Source organism: Phodopus roborovskii, unplaced genomic scaffold (genome assembly GCF_943737965.1).
Source record: "Phodopus roborovskii unplaced genomic scaffold, PHOROB, whole genome shotgun sequence".
NCBI classification, from domain to species: domain Eukaryota; kingdom Metazoa; phylum Chordata; class Mammalia; order Rodentia; family Cricetidae; genus Phodopus; species Phodopus roborovskii.
In genome coordinates, this window is record NW_026126511.1 from 44,918,551 (window position 1) to 44,936,540 (window position 17,990).

The 17,990-nt window shown below is 38.3% G+C and overlaps 1 protein-coding gene across 1 annotated transcript in view; it reads left to right on the forward strand.

Annotated features, from left to right (window-relative positions):
* Nucleotides 1-17,990, forward strand: part of Adam7 (ADAM metallopeptidase domain 7) — a 34,410-nt gene that overhangs the window by 16,079 nt on the left and 341 nt on the right. Inside the window, exons 10-22 of the mRNA XM_051195780.1 lie at nt 2,769-2,853; nt 4,532-4,662; nt 7,359-7,533; nt 8,957-9,046; nt 10,160-10,355; nt 10,715-10,817; nt 11,654-11,840; nt 13,468-13,548; nt 14,166-14,244; nt 14,649-14,754; nt 15,117-15,216; nt 15,592-15,654; nt 17,265-17,321. Of these exons, the coding sequence (XP_051051737.1) occupies nt 2,769-2,853; nt 4,532-4,662; nt 7,359-7,533; nt 8,957-9,046; nt 10,160-10,355; nt 10,715-10,817; nt 11,654-11,840; nt 13,468-13,548; nt 14,166-14,244; nt 14,649-14,754; nt 15,117-15,216; nt 15,592-15,654; nt 17,265-17,321 (1,453 nt within the window). The remainder of the gene's footprint in view (nt 1-2,768; nt 2,854-4,531; nt 4,663-7,358; nt 7,534-8,956; nt 9,047-10,159; nt 10,356-10,714; nt 10,818-11,653; nt 11,841-13,467; nt 13,549-14,165; nt 14,245-14,648; nt 14,755-15,116; nt 15,217-15,591; nt 15,655-17,264; nt 17,322-17,990) is intronic.

The following is a 17,990-nucleotide window of genomic DNA, read 5'->3' on the forward strand; positions in this document are numbered from 1 at the left end:
TGAGAGGATCTATTTAATCATTAATTCCTCTGTTCAACATATCTAGTATTATACTTAAGCCAGAGAAAAGTGGTAAATATATAAGCTCTGTGATAATAAGCACCTTTGTTATCTTAAGCAATATCACAACATGAGAACAGTAGTAGCTTTCAGCATGTCGTCTGATGATGTTAAAATCACATATTAGAGAAGCACCCACTCCAATCTACCTACCTGCTTCTCTGCCTATAATGTCAATATTACTCTGGAGTTCTGCAAATCTCATTTGCAGAGCCTCCTTCCAGGGTTAGCTAGAGCTGAGCTTTCAGGCCGTACTCAGAAGCAGACAGTTTTTAAAGCCAATTGTGAGAGGTCCAGTCTAATCATTTAATAGATTGATAAGAGTGAGCCAGACAGTCGGTTTTCATCTGATGGGTCCACAGCATTTCTCTGAAGGAGTGTAACTGTTCCTATATTAGGTGTGGACATTCACACACTGTCATGACCAAAAATGACAGGGGATGAAGCATAGTAAAATGTCACCATAAACTTCACAGTGGTCAAGATGGTGTATCCTATTCGTACATGAAAGTTTATGATGTGTGTGTGTGTGTGTGTGTGTGTGTGTGTGTGTGTGTGTGTGTGTGTGTATGAGACAGTATATTTGTGGAGGTCATAGGACAACTTGCAAGAGGAAGATTCCCCCCTCTCCCTGTGGATCCTTGGGATTGAATGAACTCAGGCTGTCAGGTTTGGCTACTGCCTTTACCCACTGACTTATCTAAAAAAAAACAGTGTGTGAATTTTAGGACACCAAGCATTATCTAAATAAGCATAATGAAGAACAATATTTTTCTTATTACATGGGTAACTTTTCAGATCAATAAGTTGTTTGAAACAGAGGCTTGAAGTGGGTGGCTGCTCACTGTCCACCTGGGCATTGTATCTAGGACTTCTTATACATTGAGTTATTGAATATCTTCCATCTATAATCTCATAGATTTAGAGGGAACACGATACATATGGTGTTATAATTGTGCTTTAAGTTCAGTTGACTTTGAGAGAAGTGATCCTCTGGCCTGTCCTTCCTTAGTTCTTCACATTTGTGATGATCTTCCAAGATCTCCTCTAAAAAGCACAGCCAAATATTGACACATTGAACACAGGGACAGAAACAGAGTGAATCCTCTTAATTGAAATGACAAAAGGCTGAGAAGAGTCCCTTCAGCTCACCTCTGTTCTTGTATTTGAATTTCCTGATATTCGAAGTGTTGTCTTCCAAATGGTGTTAGCTCTGTCGAAGTGTTGTCTTCCAAATGGTGTTAGCTCTGTTTACAAAGGACCAAATCTAAGAACTGCTCTCAAGTAAACTAAAAATTAAATCCCTAGAGTGTAGACATTTATCCTTTTAGTTATTATGAGAATGTTCTTATTTTTAAACAAGGGTTCATTTAAATGTTGGATTAGAACTGTTGTTGCTCTTCTGAGCTTCTATAATTGATAAAAGATTTTCAGTGTTATCAACCATAATCAAATCATCATGATTTTGAGTGCGTTCTCTATAATATATCTTCCCCCCCCAAAAAAAAACATTAAAGTTCAATTGATTAGCTTATTGTAGTTTTTGTTTGTTTGGTTTTTGTCATTTAAATTGCTCTATCCTGAGATGAGTACAAGGTAGATAAGAATCAAGAAAAATGAGATTCATTCTCTTTCATTTTGTTTTTCTTAGAAAATAATACATTTTTGTTGTTGTTGTTTTCCAATTTCATCCTAGACACATTTGACTTTTTGGGAGACTCTGTTACCAGCAGTTTTCTGCCAGCTGTGTCAACCCCAAAATAACACACAGAGACTCCACTAGTTATAAAGCTGTTGGCCAATGGATAGAGCTTCCTATTGGCTAGCTCTGTCTTAGCTATTAACTCATTTCTATCAATCAACACACACACACACACACGCACATACACACACATACACACACACACACATATGCATATATATGTATATATGCATATGAGCACTGTGTTTTTGTGTGTGTTTGTTTTCTGCTTATGTTGAGTCAAGAAACCTCCCTTAAAGAGCTGCATGAGTCTCTGCTTGTCTCAAGCAAAACAGAGCCCACCTGAGAAAAATGCTGCTACCAAGAAGTCTTGCTTGTCTCTTTTATTTGTTGTTGTTTTGTTTTTAAAATCCTTTTTGAAGCTTTTGTTAAGTTTTGAGTGGAAATTTTTAGTACCCACGTTGTAGGTGCCATTTTGTTATGAGCACTTGCCAGCCTGGTCCCACAGCCTTGTCAGCCCCAAAATAACACACAGAGATTTTATTAGTTATAACGCTGTTAGCCAATAGCTAGAACTTCTTATTAGCTACTTCTGTCTTAGCTATTAATTCGTTTCTATCAATCTAAGTATTTCCGTGTGGTCTTATCTTACCAGAGAAAGGGTCAAGGCCCCTGCTTTCACATCCCACATCTTGACTCCTCTCTACTACATCTCCCAGAACCCTCCTTGTCTCCTAGTCCCACCTATCTTGCCTTCCTATTTGCTAGCAGTGCTTTATGCATTAACCAATAAGAGAAGCATATTTACAGAATGACATCTCCCATCACCTCTAGGTTTAACTGAGTCCAGTATCAACTCAGGTCATCTATGGTATTCATTAACTTCAGAGATAAGATTGTTTCAAGATAAAGGTGACCATTAGGATGGGTCACTGCAGTTTGAACTTGGTGTTAATGAGAGTGTTCAGTCCAATTAAAAATAAGTATTCTTGTGTCTTGTTTATAGTGGGAAGTGGCTCTACACACCTATGCAAGGAATTGCTTACCCAGGGGGAATGTGCCAGACTCTTCATTCATGCAGCATTGTTAAGGTGGGCATAACACATTCCTAACATTGTACCATTTATTCAAAATATTTGAGTTAATTTTCTATAGCTCTCTGAAACACATTGAAAAGCCATGTGTGATCTGTATTTGACCTATATTTTCCAAGGTATGTCCCTTTAGTAAATGATAATAACAAATTTGTCTTATAAGAAATCTATAGGTGAACCATGAAGGTAAAACACAGTTTAAAGCTCAAAAGAACAGGTATGACACCAGCACAGCATATTCCACTACTAAAACTCTTTTGTGTATTAAATATAACTATTTATAAGGATGAGTAAGGTCCATGAAACTTAGGTTGATATAATCAATGTAATTGTTATTGAACTGAAGTAAACAAGTACAAAAGCCACTTAATTTGTCATATCAAGACAACCTTGAAAATCATATTCAGCAAGTAGAGTACCTATGAGCCATTGTCTTTCCTTGCTTATATGATGTTTCTCCAAGACTCACAGCTTCCAGTAAATGCTGTCCATGTAACTCTGTTGGAGAGATAGTTGAAAACATGAAGGCTTGTATTTTTCTCCTTGATATTTATTTCCCCAGCTTAGTCTTGTTGCAAGCCAAGCTTAAAATAGCTACTATTTATTCAAATAACCTCACCCACTGCTTATTTTATAATCACTTTTATGAAAATAGATTTGCCTTTGGTATTTGAATGACATGAAGCTATTACTGTTTCAATAACCATATTTTAGCCAAACCAAGAAACATTTGAAGCTTCATATGAGTAAAATGAAATGAACAAATTAGAGGTGATCTATTAGCTTTAGCATAGCTGGATGGCCTATCCCTCTTTGATTTTTTTTTCATGGAAATATAGGTTAAAGCATGAATAAGGTCTATGAGGCAAGGTAATAACAAATTATGCCATGGGTTTAACATTTTTGACTCCCAGAGGATTCTTATGACAGAAACTCCCTCCACGAAATTATACAGCATTACTGATCAATCTATGAGGACAGATTGAAAACAAGAACATGAAACCTCTCACGGAGGCCCTGGAATATCAGTACAGAGAAGATACCAACACCATTCACAAAACTGGTTGGGACATGTGCCTTAAGTCCTCATGGACTTCAGTAACTAAATTTCAGAAAGTGAGTAGGTTGTAAGCCACAGAAATGTATGTCTCACAGTTCTGAAAATTGAGAAGTCCAAGGGCCTGATATGTTTGTAACTTCATGCCTTAAGGTTGACCCACACATCATTGTGTCCCCCATGGTAGAGAGAAGAGTTTCCTAAGAGCCTATGTGGTTATCTTGTTCCCTTGGCCTAAACATTGCAGTCTTTGGGGCTTAAGGCTTCAAAACATACATTTTGGAAGGATACAGCAGTCCAACATAGTAACATTAGTTAATGGATTTTTAGCTGTATGGAAAAATGAGTCTCTGCCATACAAAAAAAAAAATAGGAGTATGCTGTACACCAAAAAGTTAGAGTTAGAAATACATAAAAATTTGTTTTCCAAATTTCATTATAAATTATATTTATGGACTGAAATATAGGTGAGGTATATGAAGTTGATCCCTTCCCAAATCCATACTAACTAAGATTTAGAAATTGATCCTTTCAAACATTTATTTAAAATGATACCGATGTACTACTTTGGAGTCACATATAGACATCTTTTAAGGTTGTTGTTTTTTTTAAAATCAGGATCTTCTACCAGATGTAAATATAATCGGGAACAGAATGGCACATCAGTTGGGGCATAGCCTGGGCATGCAACATGATGATTTTCCATGCACCTGCCCTGTGGGAAAATGTGTGATGGCTGGTAGTGGAAGGTAGGATCTGGTAATATATATGACAAATTTATTTTATATATATTTTTGAAAAAAATTCATATACTGTAGTCTGATCACACTTTACCTTCTCCTAACTCCTTTCACTTCCTCCCCATGAACCCAACTCTACCCCCTCTTTTCTCTCTCTCTTTAGAAGAAGAAAAAAAGTGTATCAAAACAGAAAAGAAAGTAAAAACACAAGAAACACACACAAAACAAAATTACCAAACCCATAAAAACACAATCAGAAACTATAATATACAAGCAAAAGACCAGTAAAACAAGAAATGCTCAAGCAAAGCCTTATGAGACAAGAGTCTACAAAACTACAATTTAGTTTGTTTTCTGTGGGCCATTTAATGCTGGGCATAAGACCTACTCTTAAGTGTGGTTAATGTACCTAGTGAGACTTCTTTGGAGAAACTCATTTTTCTTTATAAATAGATGTCAATTAGAGATTGTTCCACAATATATAGTGAGTGACTTACCTTGTAGTCATGTCTTAGTCCTGTGCATCTTTGGACTCCTTTGCGGCAAGAAAAGTAAGAAAATTGTCTGTTAGTGACAGGGGTATCTTATGGATATGGATTGGTTAAATGATACAATATTATGGTTGGAGAGATGGCTCACTGACTCAGAGCACATACCGCTCTTGCACAAGACCCATGTTCAGTAGCATACACTTTGGGAAGTACACAACCACCTGTAACTCCAACTCCAAGGAATCTGATTCCCATTTCTGGCCTTAGTGGGTACCTGTACACATACCCACATATCAGCACATACAAATACACATACTTCTAAAACAAATATTTTTGAAATGATAAAAAAAATACCTAAAGCTTGAAATGCAGTGGCTGCCACAGAGCAGAACTCAGTAACTAATATTAAATAGTATTCTGTGTCATACCAACCACATTTAATGAACTCAATCTCTAAAAGTTATTCTGAATTCAATTGAAGGCAATTAAACCAAATACAGAAAGGAGTGAAGTGTTAGTTTAAAGAGGGGTGTTTAGAAGCCATAAAAATGGGGGAGCAAGATGCAAAGCTAACTCAAGGAGTTCCCAGGGAAGAATATGGGGGGATTTGGCCTGGCCTGGTCCCAGACTCACCTCAGGCAGAGGGCAGGCGATGGGGCCCAAAACTCAGGTGAGGGCAGGCACCAGGTGGTACCGCGTGGTTAGGCGGGTCCAGTATGCTCAGAACCAACCCAGGAAGTTCCAAGGAGATGAAGGGGCTAGTGGACCGGCACTCTGGCCAAACGCTCACCCTGAGCAGTGGGCCCAACAGGGCCAAGGATTGATCCCTCCTGGAAGGCCTCACCCTCCCTGTGGAGTGGGTGGGGAATGGGATGAAAGGAGGGTTGAGGGCATGGGAGGGAGGGAGAAGGAACTGGGAGTGATATGTAGGAATATTAAAATATATTTAAATTTAAAAAGAATGCAAAAAAAAGAAGAAGTCATAAAGATGATGCTAATATTTTAAGGAGTTTATTTCCACAAGTATAGTAGAGGCACGATGTTAACTCGTGGTTATTTTTTAAACAGATGAACATGATGCCCTCCTGGATTTGGTTGAGAAGTTTGTGATCTTTCAGAGATGAAAAATCAGATTTATGTTATTATGTGGTTATATTACAAGGAGCACATTCAGGGCTAGAGAAATGGCTCGGTTCTTAAGAACACTTATTGCTATAACTGAGGATTGGGGGTTAATTGCCAATATCTACATGAGAACTTGTAACCATCTGTAGTTGGTTGTTTTTACTCTTTGCTCTTTGAGGGATCCAACACCCAGCTCCCAAATAAATCACACAGAAGCTTGTTCTTTTTTATGAATGCCCTGCTTTAGTTCCTTTCTAGACAGCTTTTCTCAACTTAAATTATCTTGTCTATCTTTTGCCTCTGGGCTTTTGTCTTTCTCTGTTTCTGTATTTCTTTCTTTACTTCTTTCTCCATAATTGGATGGGTGGTTGGCCACTGAAGTCTTCCTCTCCTCTTTCTCTTTCTCTTTCTCTTGCTCCTTGATCTCTCTTCCCAGATTTCTCTTCCTATTTATTCTCTTTGCTGGACAAGCCTGCCTATCCTTTCTCCTGCCTTGCTATTGGGCATTTAGCTCTTTATTTGACCAAACAGCTGATTTAGTTAGACAGGCAAAGTAACACAGCTTCACAGACTTAAACAAATGCAACAAGAAGAAATGCAACACATCTTTGCATTACTAAGCAAATGCTCCACAGCATAAACAAATGTAATACATCTTAAAATAATATTCCATAATAACCATCTTTAGCTCTAGTTCCTGAGGATCCAACACCCTCTCTTATCCTCTGTAGGCACTGCATGCATGGTCATAGATATGCATACAGAGAAGCAAACCACCCATAACATAAAATAAAAATCATATTTTTTTAAACAAAAGGGACATATTAGAGGGTAATTAGAAACAGGAAGCACAGATAACCAATTATGTTGACTTCAGAAAGGATTTGTCAGAAGACACATAACCTGAATTTTTTCACTGAAATGGCATTTGATAGTTATGTTTCTAGAGCACAACTAATAAGTAATATGGAGCCAAGCCATGGTTCTGCTCTTACAGTTAGCATTTGTATTTCTTTTCCAATTCCTCATTAAACTTTTACAGCTTCCTTCATGTGATAAATCTTCATTTTTACCTCATCTCATCTTTAGCATCCCTGCAATGAAATTTAGCAAATGCAGCCAAACCCAATACCAGCAATATCTGAAGGATCAGAAACCAGCGTGCATACTCAACAATCCACTCCCTGCTGATTTTAATGAGTATCCATTTTGTGGAAACAAGAAGGTAGACGAAGGAGAAGAGTGTGACTGTGGAACAGTTCAGGTATTTGAAAATGATATCATCTTTAACAAGGTTGGCACTCAGCTGGAATCTCAGCAGATGATCATGGTCTTAGTGAAGTCTTAAGAAGTTGTTTTTATTGTCCATTTGGAGCCCGGCTGTTGAGGCAGCCTCATTTCAAGCCTTTTTAGGACATCTCATGTCCTGTGTGATGATCTTGCTAGAGATCAGCAGGATTCCATTTGCCTAGCTTGTATGTTAACCTCCTTGTCTTGTGAGAAGTAACCCTTACATGGGATCCCTCAACCACACAAAGTAGGTGGTGGCCATTCTATAAAGCATTGCCTAGTCAGTCCAGTTTTGTTTAGATCCTTGAGAAGCTTGTCTATATCATAGCTGGGCAGTTGTAATTATATAAAATCCTCTTTTAATAGGGGGACACAAGGTCTTCAAATTTTTCATATGTTATTGAAATTTAGAGCAATTAGAAAAAGCCTTGGAGGCAAATTTTCAAGTAATTCTTAGTCTGCTTTGAGAAGCTATTTCTTTTAGAAGCTCATCAAATAAATAGGCGTCCTCCACTACTTTTGCCTCAAATGAACAAGGGTGTGTAAACCTCAGGGGATGTGTTAAAAAATTAAGTGAGTATTTCTTCAATATAGTTCAGTTTACATTCCTATCAATGTGCTGAGGCTGCACTCTGAAGACATTGTCTGTGATTGTCTGTGTTAGCTCTAGACACTGCCCAATTAAAAGCGCTGTGATAAGACAGCAATAAAGAACATTATAACATGGGTAGGCCTGACCTATCCACAGAATTTGAGAAGTGATCTTCAATATCTTGTATGAAACATGAAAAATCTTCTGGTTTTGGACATGGATCCATTTGTCCCATTCATGTTTTAGAATGTTCCACAGCTCCATTATAATGTATATAGGCCTTAACTGATCACACTACTGCCTCTGAAGTTTTAATTTTGTTCAAGAAGAGTCAGGACGCCTAAGTGTGACTGTTTCATTATTAAATAATAATGCATTGGGAAATACACACATGAGAGAGAGAGAGACAGAGAGAGAGAGAGAGAGAGAGAGAGATAGTTCAGGTTGCATCTCAAGTTGGAGATCTCAACATCAGATCTTTAGACATTGGATTAACTCACATTAGACTTTAGCACAGGGGAGCAGCAGGGTTGGGAGTTAGACAACAGGGGTTGGAAGGTCACTGTATTTGGACTCTTCCCACCAATGACAGTTCATAAACTTGGAAGTACTGAAAGAGCATGAGAGAAGGCAACAAATTAGAAGCTCCCAAATACAAGCTGCACTAATAATCTGATTCATATACCAAAATCAAGGATCATGCATTTCTTTGGAGCTCTTGAAGGAACACAAGCAATTAGATCATCAAACAGTAGCCAAGAGAGGAACGCATTTGAGATGTTTATTTACATTTTCATCTTGCCAGGAATGCACCAATCCTTGCTGTGATGCACATAAATGTGTCCTGAAGCCAGGATTTAGTTGTGTGGAAGGAGAATGCTGCGAATCATGTCAGGTGAGACCCTTGGCTCCCAATGATTTCTGTGGTCTCAGTTTAGATGTGTAGAATAACAAAGTACTATCTGGCTTGGCTGGATCTGCATTGCTATTTCCAAAATGGAGTACCCCTTGTTAACAGCCAGGAGTATTTAATATTAAATGTTCTGGTGTCTGAACAGGCAGTGCTCTGGTCTGGGTAATAGAGAAGATGGTAAGCATAAAGTTGTGTCTTTAGGAGTGACATCCCATTACCAACACTATTATTACTCATGTGTAGATCAGTGCTAATCTGTTTAACCTCAAGTGGGAGGGAAATCGATATCCCAACAACAGTATCTAAAGGAAAACAGAGTATACTAGGTACTAGATGCCCAGAGATAGGAGCTAGAAATACCTGGCCAGAAATTCAGATAGCTCCAAGGAATTTATTTATACTTTTTGACTCCAGGGAATTGCAAACTCACAAATGAAAGAATCATTTTATGTATCTTCAACTCTTCCTAGGAACCCCACACATTTAAGAGAATATCTCTGTGCACTCCTCTGAACAATGAGAGGCAGGGTATTGTTACAGTAGATGTTCTGGAATCCTTATCTGCTGGTGACAAAGATTCTGTGTAATGCACCAGATAGGTAAGGATTCATTGGAGTGATATATCAGAGCAAGGAATAAAGAAAATATAAAATAAATGAAAAGAGCTGTCCATTTTACCTATTTTGTCCATGTCAAAACCACCATCTTGGGTTGGAGAATCAGCTCAGCAGTGAAAAGCATCTGCTGCTGTTGCAGAGAACCCAGGTTAGGTTCTCAGCACCCACATGGCAGATGTAACTCTAGCTCCAGGAATCTGGTGCTCTCTTCTGGCCTCTGTGGGCACCAGACATGAATGCATGCAGGCCAACCACTCACACACATAAAATAAATAAAGCTTTTGAAAAAGACCTCACTATCTTCCCATTCTTACAGTCACATAAAAACCATAGTATCTAGAAACACTAATAATCCTTAGCATCAAGAAGGAAGCTGTGAGCCCACCTTTCACAGATAAATTATGTCAAATTTCTGCCTATACACTAAGTTTCACCTACTAACACATCAAAGATTTCATTATCTGCTTCTCTCCAACAGATTAAGAAAGAAGGGACCATATGCAGACTAGCGAAAAATGAATGTGATTTTCCTGAAGTGTGTACTGGCCATTCCCCTGAGTGTCCTAAGGACCAGTTCCAGACCAATGGATTTCCTTGCAAGAATGGGGAAGGCTACTGCTTTATGGGGCAGTGTCCCACAGCAGATGATCAATGTTCAGAGTTGTTTAGTGATGGTGAGAGACCTTCACATGGGGTGAATGGTGAAGACAACAGTCAGTATTTCTGTTACTATCTAAGAACTTGGGATATAATTGGAGATGATTTACTTTGTGACACACTTTCAAGGTCTCATCTAGCATCCCTTTGGCTGTGACCTCTGTTGCTGATTCTTCTTCCCGTGTAATTGTTTAGCTCTGTTTAAGAGCTAATATGCATCTGTTCCTCTCACATAACTCTGTCCCCACTTAAAAACTGACCCCTTTTTACTGCACCTTTCTGTGGTATGACTCAGCAAGCTTCACTGTATTAGGAAATGAAGTGCTTTATGATCCTCAATAGACATTTGTTTTTATCATGCAATTTTGAACCCTAGGAGCACAAGAGAGTCACAGTCTTTGCTACAAGATGAATAAAAAAGGAGACAGATTTGGATACTGCAAGAAAAAGGGAAATACATTTGCTCCCTGTGAAGAGAAGTAAGTGCCCAGTGGAAACAGATCTCTAGGAAAGTGTATTGAGAACTCACAAAGGCCTCTGTTCTGATAGCTGTTGATCTGAAAATTAGGAGGAGAGTGGGGAGCACAGAATCCCAGCTTCATTGGTTGAATTCGTTTTGGGTGTTTATTAACTGGGGTCCTGAAACAGAAATAACAAAGAAGGAGTAAGATGGGTGGAGAGAGAGGGAGAAAAAGAATGCTACCAAATCAGAGCAAAGTCAGGAATGGAAAATATGTTATAAAAGGGGAAAAGGAAAGAATGGAGGAAAACAGTTGGAAGTGAGACTGATCTACACGAGTTAAGCTCCCTTCCAGGTCTGTAAGCTGCTACTCTGTATGGCCTTTCATGTATGTCAAAATGAGAGTTAGACTAACAGGGACAATCCCAAAATCCTCCAGTCAAGCTCACCTTCCTTTCCATATACACTGTGTGAAAGCAGAGTGCCCTTCACTTCACTCTCAGGAGTGCTATAAATAGCTAACATCAAGAGAGGAAGACTGGTTCTTAGTGTTCCCGTTAAAGTTACGCTAATCCAATCACTAATAAATATTCTTCATGAGCTTTAATGAATATTGAGTTTTGAGAACTGAGAAATCTTTCTGTGATTATTTCGCACTTTATTCATGTCAGTTCTCAGAGTTGGGGCTGAAAAACATAGACGAGCCCTCTCAGCCTACCATGGCCCTGGAATCTGCTGACCCATGGGGTTTAGACAGAAACAACAGGGCCGATTGTCTCGCCTCTGACACTTTGCTTTGGTTTCTTTGCTTTGGTTCCTGGTCCTAAGTCTGAGAACATTCTGCTTTTCCTTCAGAGATCTCAAATGTGGGAAGATATTCTGTACCGGAGGGCAGCACTCATCTCTCCTTGGAGAGGATAAGGCATATAGCCTTAAGAATCAGAAACAGAATGTGACCATCAAGTGCAAAACTACATTTTTATACCACAATTCTGGAGACATTGGCCTGGTTACTTCTGGAACAAAATGTGGAGAGGGAATGGTAAGAGGCCAGCTGCTCACAAACATCATGGGTTGCTGGGATTGGCTCCAGATGGATTTCTATATGGAAAAACAGGGGAAAAAATGGCCACTTTCCCTATAAATGATTGAGGGAGAGGGTAACAATAATATGGTAATATTATTCTTGCTTAATTGTAGTTATAATAAATTGTATTTAATTGCTATAAATATGCTTAATTAGTATCTTAAAATAGGCATTTAGTGGAACCATACACAGCTTCTATTCCAATTAATATTACTGATGTAGGCAATGACTATTCATTTATGTTATCAATTCAACCATATTTACTGGCTAAGGACTAGGTTTTTGGTAATTAGGCTGGATTCCCATGCCCTACAGACCAGTGCACTTGAGAATGTCATACACAGAACATAGTCATAGGAATGTTTTCCTGGTGGTGTGAAAACCAGTGCATACTTGATCTAAAGGAAGAGAGATGGCTACCAGCAGAGTATTGTGGCTACTCAGATTTCAGCTTGACTTGCTACACTTCTTTTTAACAGAGAGAAAACAAGAAAGGCTTTTTACTCGATATTCTGCATATTTGTTTGGTACAGGATAATCTTTCAGTACACACTTAGAATGAGTAGTGCCCACATGTGAGTAGTTAGGATAGACACCACTTTAATAGCTGCCCATTTCTTTATGTTGGAAATACCCCAAATCCTCTCTTGTAACTATGCTAGAATATATACAGTAGGTTATTATGAATTACAAGCATTCTGCTATATGAACCACTAGAAATTATTCTTCCTGGTTAATTGAAAAGTTAAACCTAGTAACTGGAGTCCCCTTTTTTTTCTCCTGACCATGCCCACCAGCCTCTGGAAGCCACAATCCAGTTGTCTGCTTCCTTAAGATCAGTATTTTTAGCTTTCATGTGTGACTGAGAATCCTCAGTCTGTCTCACATGTGAAACCCCCAACCTGTGTCTGCCTTATCTCACATAATCTACCTCCCACACTTACTCAAGGTGTCACAAATGTACACTTTTATCCATTTTACACATAAGTTATACTCAACTATATGTTTGGCACACTTTTGTCCATTCATGTATTGGTGGGTACTTAGGTTGAGTAACTATCTTCATTAGTATGAATAATTTTTCAAAAAAAAAAAAACATCAGAGTATAGAAAAAAATCTTTTTTAGAAAGAAATCCCAACATAAACACAACACAGGGCTCTTCGGTTCCTATCTGCTTGTTTAGAGTATACTACTAACAGAAAAATAAAATGAGAAGAGGAGGGGAGAGAGGAATGGTGGAAGACTGGAGAATAAAAAAAAAAGGAGAGAGAGAGAGAGAGAGAGAGAGAGAGAGAGAGAGGTTATTTTATCAATTGGCACAGGGGAACTGCAAATCTGTCTTTGTGGTTATCTTTGTCTAAACACCTGAAGATGGTAAAACCGTCTATACCTTAGTTAAGCTTGTGATCCTTGCAGGGAGATTGACATGGGTGTCACAAACGTGAAAGCAATCCACTCTAGTGTTGTATCCAATATGCAATTAAGACACTTAAGAAGAGTTTATCATTTCAATTGTCGCTATGTAAAATCATGCATCTTGTAAGTTGCACCGCTCTAATTGATGCCAACTTCCTTTCTAGGTTTGCAGCAATGGCGAATGTGTACAAATGGAAAAGGCCTACAATTCAACCAGCTGCCCCTCCCAGTGTGATGAAAATACTGTAAGATTTTATTGTCTCTTAAAATACTCTATTGCCAACCTTTTTCTCTTACCTTAGTCTTCGCTCTTAAGCCTGTGTGGAAATATACCTATCCTTTTAAAGAGCTATATATTTTATTTACATTTTATATATTATCAGTAAAATCAGAACAAACACCCAACCCAGATTTTATTAAACATAGTTACTGCCTAGTTATAGGCAAATGATTTATTATCTAGATTGATAATTTAGAAATCTATTTTGTATGTACATATAAACTTAGTATGACATTTAAATTTAAATCTTTCTTAACAGCAATTAAATTTCACCAATATCAACAAGAGCCAAAAGGTTTTGTAAAAAATACACAAATTCTAAATTTGCTTTTAGCTCAACAGTTATCAATGCTATTGGTTTATATCTGGGTGGAACATTATCCCTAAACCCAGTTATCACTTAAAATTCATTAATATTCATATCAGGTACTCTTTCAAGTACTAAATATTTATACGTATGGATATAAGGATGTGTGGGCCTGATGTACAACTAACATTAACATAAATGAGCTGCAAAGCATAGCTTTTCTCAGTAACTCAATAACAATACCAATAACAATACATGATTGACTGCTCTTCCAGGTGGATGACCATGGACAGGAATGCCAGTGTGAGGATGAACCAGTAATTACTGACTGGGGAGAAGCTTTAAACCTTACCAGTAAGGAATATAATTCTCACACATGTTCAAAGTCTCCTACCAAGAAAGCTTTGCCTCATCGGCCATGTATTTATTGTTCTACACAGGTTTTTATGGTCCTGTCTTACTAGTTTGCATGTTTGGAGCTAATACTACATTTTCCTTTTAGAATTGGTGTATCTTCTCGGGGCCTTTTCTATAGTTGGTTAATAACTACCAAAATTTTCTTGCTGACATGTCTTTCCTTAAGCATCCTGGAATCTGGAAGTGGACTGCTAATTGTTAATAGTGATTATAATTTGTGGCATGTTAGAGGACAGGATGCTAAAGTCCTTTGGGGGAAGAAATGAGGTTGTAAGTTCTACTGTCCCAAAGTTGATGTCCAGCTGAAATACTGTTTATTTATTTATTTTTTTATGTTGTAGGTGTCTCTGTTATGGCCGTTGTACTTGTCATGGTCATTATTGGTGTTGGACTTGTCATAATATTAGTACGTTACCAGAAATGCATCAAGATGAAGCAAGTTCAAAAGTATGTCTGCATATTCTGTGTCACAAGAAGCTGTCACTAAATATATACTAATGTTGTGGCCACATAACATATCAGTGTGGGGTGGTGTGAGTCTAGTCCTGAAGACCAGATAAGAATACCAAATCAAACTTTTACATGCCTGTTTTTATCCAAATGCTTATCCCATGGATATCAACCCTCTTTACATGTTGAAAAACTGTTCACATTCATAAAATACAAATGTTGGTTTCTCTCTGAGCTATTGTAATTAAATTATTACCAGGTACAAGCTACACATCACATAAAACTATCCAGTGTGATTTAATTATAATCACTTTCTATTCCAAGAGCAGGTGTCAATGTTCCATTTTTCCTCTTTGCAGCTCACCTAGAGAAATGCATGGAGTGGAGAATAAAGCATACTTCCCTGATGAGCATCACACAAGGAGTGACCCAATCCTGACAGATATTCATCCCCTACATGTGAGTGCATCTGCATATTCACAGGCAGTTTGGGAGCACCCAAAGAGCTTCCAGATTCACAACAATGTAAGTAGCTGTGGCCTTTCAGAATGCCAGCAGAACTTTCAAGATTTGGAGACCAGCATACCCATCCAGTGCTACTCAGGTCACAGCATACTGAGAAGATCCCATCTTCTTCCATTGGTTGTATGTTATAGAACATATGGTAGATATGCTCATTTGTAAGCTGGCAATCTAAGGAAGATGACTGTTCTACGTGTTTTCTTATCTGTACATTTCCTGGGTCTATGTCCCAGGAAATACATTCAGTGGTCTTGGAAAGAGTGATCCTTCCTTGAGTACTAATTGCGGGTTAATAATTCTTTTCATCAACAGAGTACTGCAGAGACACTGGAAAGCCTTCCATCCAGCTTTTCAAGCCCTCACTACATCACACTGGTATGGCCCTCCTCTCATTTGCTTGTGCCCATTTGCATGCATCTCATTAATCATTTTATTGTCACTTATCTACTACTAGTTCCTTGAGAAGACCCAGATTAACTCACTCTAGTGTGAACATGTGCTTAGCTTGGTGGGGCTAAACAGAAGAGAGCTAAATGAGCTTGTACTCCTGGGGACACACTTTGCTTTTAATGTCCATAATTGGTCATAAATTCTTGTTGATTAACTGTGACTTTAAAAAAAGTCTTTTCTTATAGTTAGAATACTTGGTTACTGGTTGCAGTATGGCACTTTCCACACATACTTTGTTTTGCTTCTCACCCTCATTCCCCAAACTTGTACCCCTCACCCCCAATATTCGTCTTTCTATTTTTGTGTTATGTGTATTCTATTACTACCTCCTCCCACCTGTCTCCTTAAAACCTAATTTTTCAATCTCTAGCACTCTTTCTAGTTTTGTGATCTATAATCAAACCCAAATGCAAAGTTAAAAGCCATGGTCCACATAGGAGAGACACTTGAGATACATTTGTCTTTCTGAGTCTGGATTAATTCACTTACTGGAATAATTTCCAGATTCATCTGCCTTCTTACCAATTTCATGAATTTATTTTTGTATACAATTCTATTGTGTATATGGCTATGTCTCTGTTACCTCATTTATCTGTTGAAGGACACATTCAACTTTCTTGTTGTGAATAGTGCAACATTATAATGGATGTCTGAGAACCTCCTTGGTAGAATTTGGAGTCCTTCGGTGTGTGTCCGGAAGTTGTCTAGCTAGTATTAGTCACTATAATTATTGAGTTTGTTTTTGTTACTTAAGTTCCATTTTTAATTGAATTCCTTACTCATCACCCCAACCCTGGCCCAGTTTTGAGGGGCAGAAACACAGCAATGGTTTTCACTGAGGCCTTGCTTACCTTCAGGGCTCTGAACTCTCATTTAACCAAGATGCCCAAAACAAAGGATTATTGCAGATTCTCCAGTAATGACCCAGATCCTTTGTGCATCTTCAAAGTCTCACGGGAAGGTACCTCACATTTGGAGATGTATGTGCATCAAGATTCCCAGATCTGCAGTTTAAAATGAGCCGTTCTCCCTAAGTGGATAACCAAGATGCCGTGAACAGACTAGTTTCACTTGGGTTCTTCAGTATCACAGAAAGGATCTGGTGTTGTGCCTCACAAGCTGTGCATGCAAATTTACAACTGAAGAAGCTGTGTGGTTCATATCAAAGATGGTTCTAGTGAGTTTCAATAGAAATGCTTGAAACGTCTTTTATATAATGTATTCTTAGAGATTCACACACTATTAGAACTACGTGGCTTCTCATGAGACCTTCCCTAAGCAGAAATTCCTTAGCCTTCCCTTCCACTAATTACTCATGAACTGCCTTAGATGTCTCCTGCCCATGGAGCAGGAAGCATTTTGCTGAGTGTGTGTTCATGTGTGTGCATGTGTGTGCTGCTAACAAGAAGTGGTCTGCCCTGACTGTGCTCATGTGCATATATATATATATATGCATATATGTGTGTGTGTGTGTGTGTATCCTGTTCACAATAGCTGATTCAGTTCCTGATTAAAGCATGCCTTGTGTGTTATAGAAATCTATCAGCAAGGACTCAAGAGGAATTGCAGATCCCAAGCAAAGTGATAACGTGGTAGGTACCTATGACAGGGAATACATCCCTATTTAAATTTTCAAATGTTGGCATTCTTCGGTGTCCCTTACCTACCCATTCACTGACTAGAGACATGCTCTGCACTTACAAATGACAGGATGGTTGAAATTGTGTTCACAGACACACAGAAAATTCTATAGCATACACCACAATGTATATTTGCATTAAGACTTTTAAGCTTGGTGAAGGAGCAAGCTAAAATTTAACAGTGTCGGATGCACAAGATTTTCTAGAAATAACAAAAATGACAGTTGTCTTTCAGATTTTATTGGCCATCCCCACAAGTTGGGGTTCCTTGATATACTTTATAGGGCATGATGGGCTGGTTACCATGGCGAGGGAACACTGCTTACTAAATTGTTCCATTACTGAAGAGTTTTCTTACCAAGCCAATCAGTGACTGTGGGTGAGGGGCAGTGTCCCATTTGAATGACTATGTCTGTATTGGAAACAATTCTTAAAAAAGTATTTTTTTTTTTTAAGAACAACTATTCAACTATTTCTTACCTGTATTTCCAAACTTTTGCCTTTTCTCTTTCACAGTCTTTCTGTTGTGATTGGCCCACTCATCTTAGAGAATAAGTAAGCATGGCTACTAGCTAAGGGGTGTGAATAAAAGCAGAACAATGGAGCAGTGAGAAGGTTTAG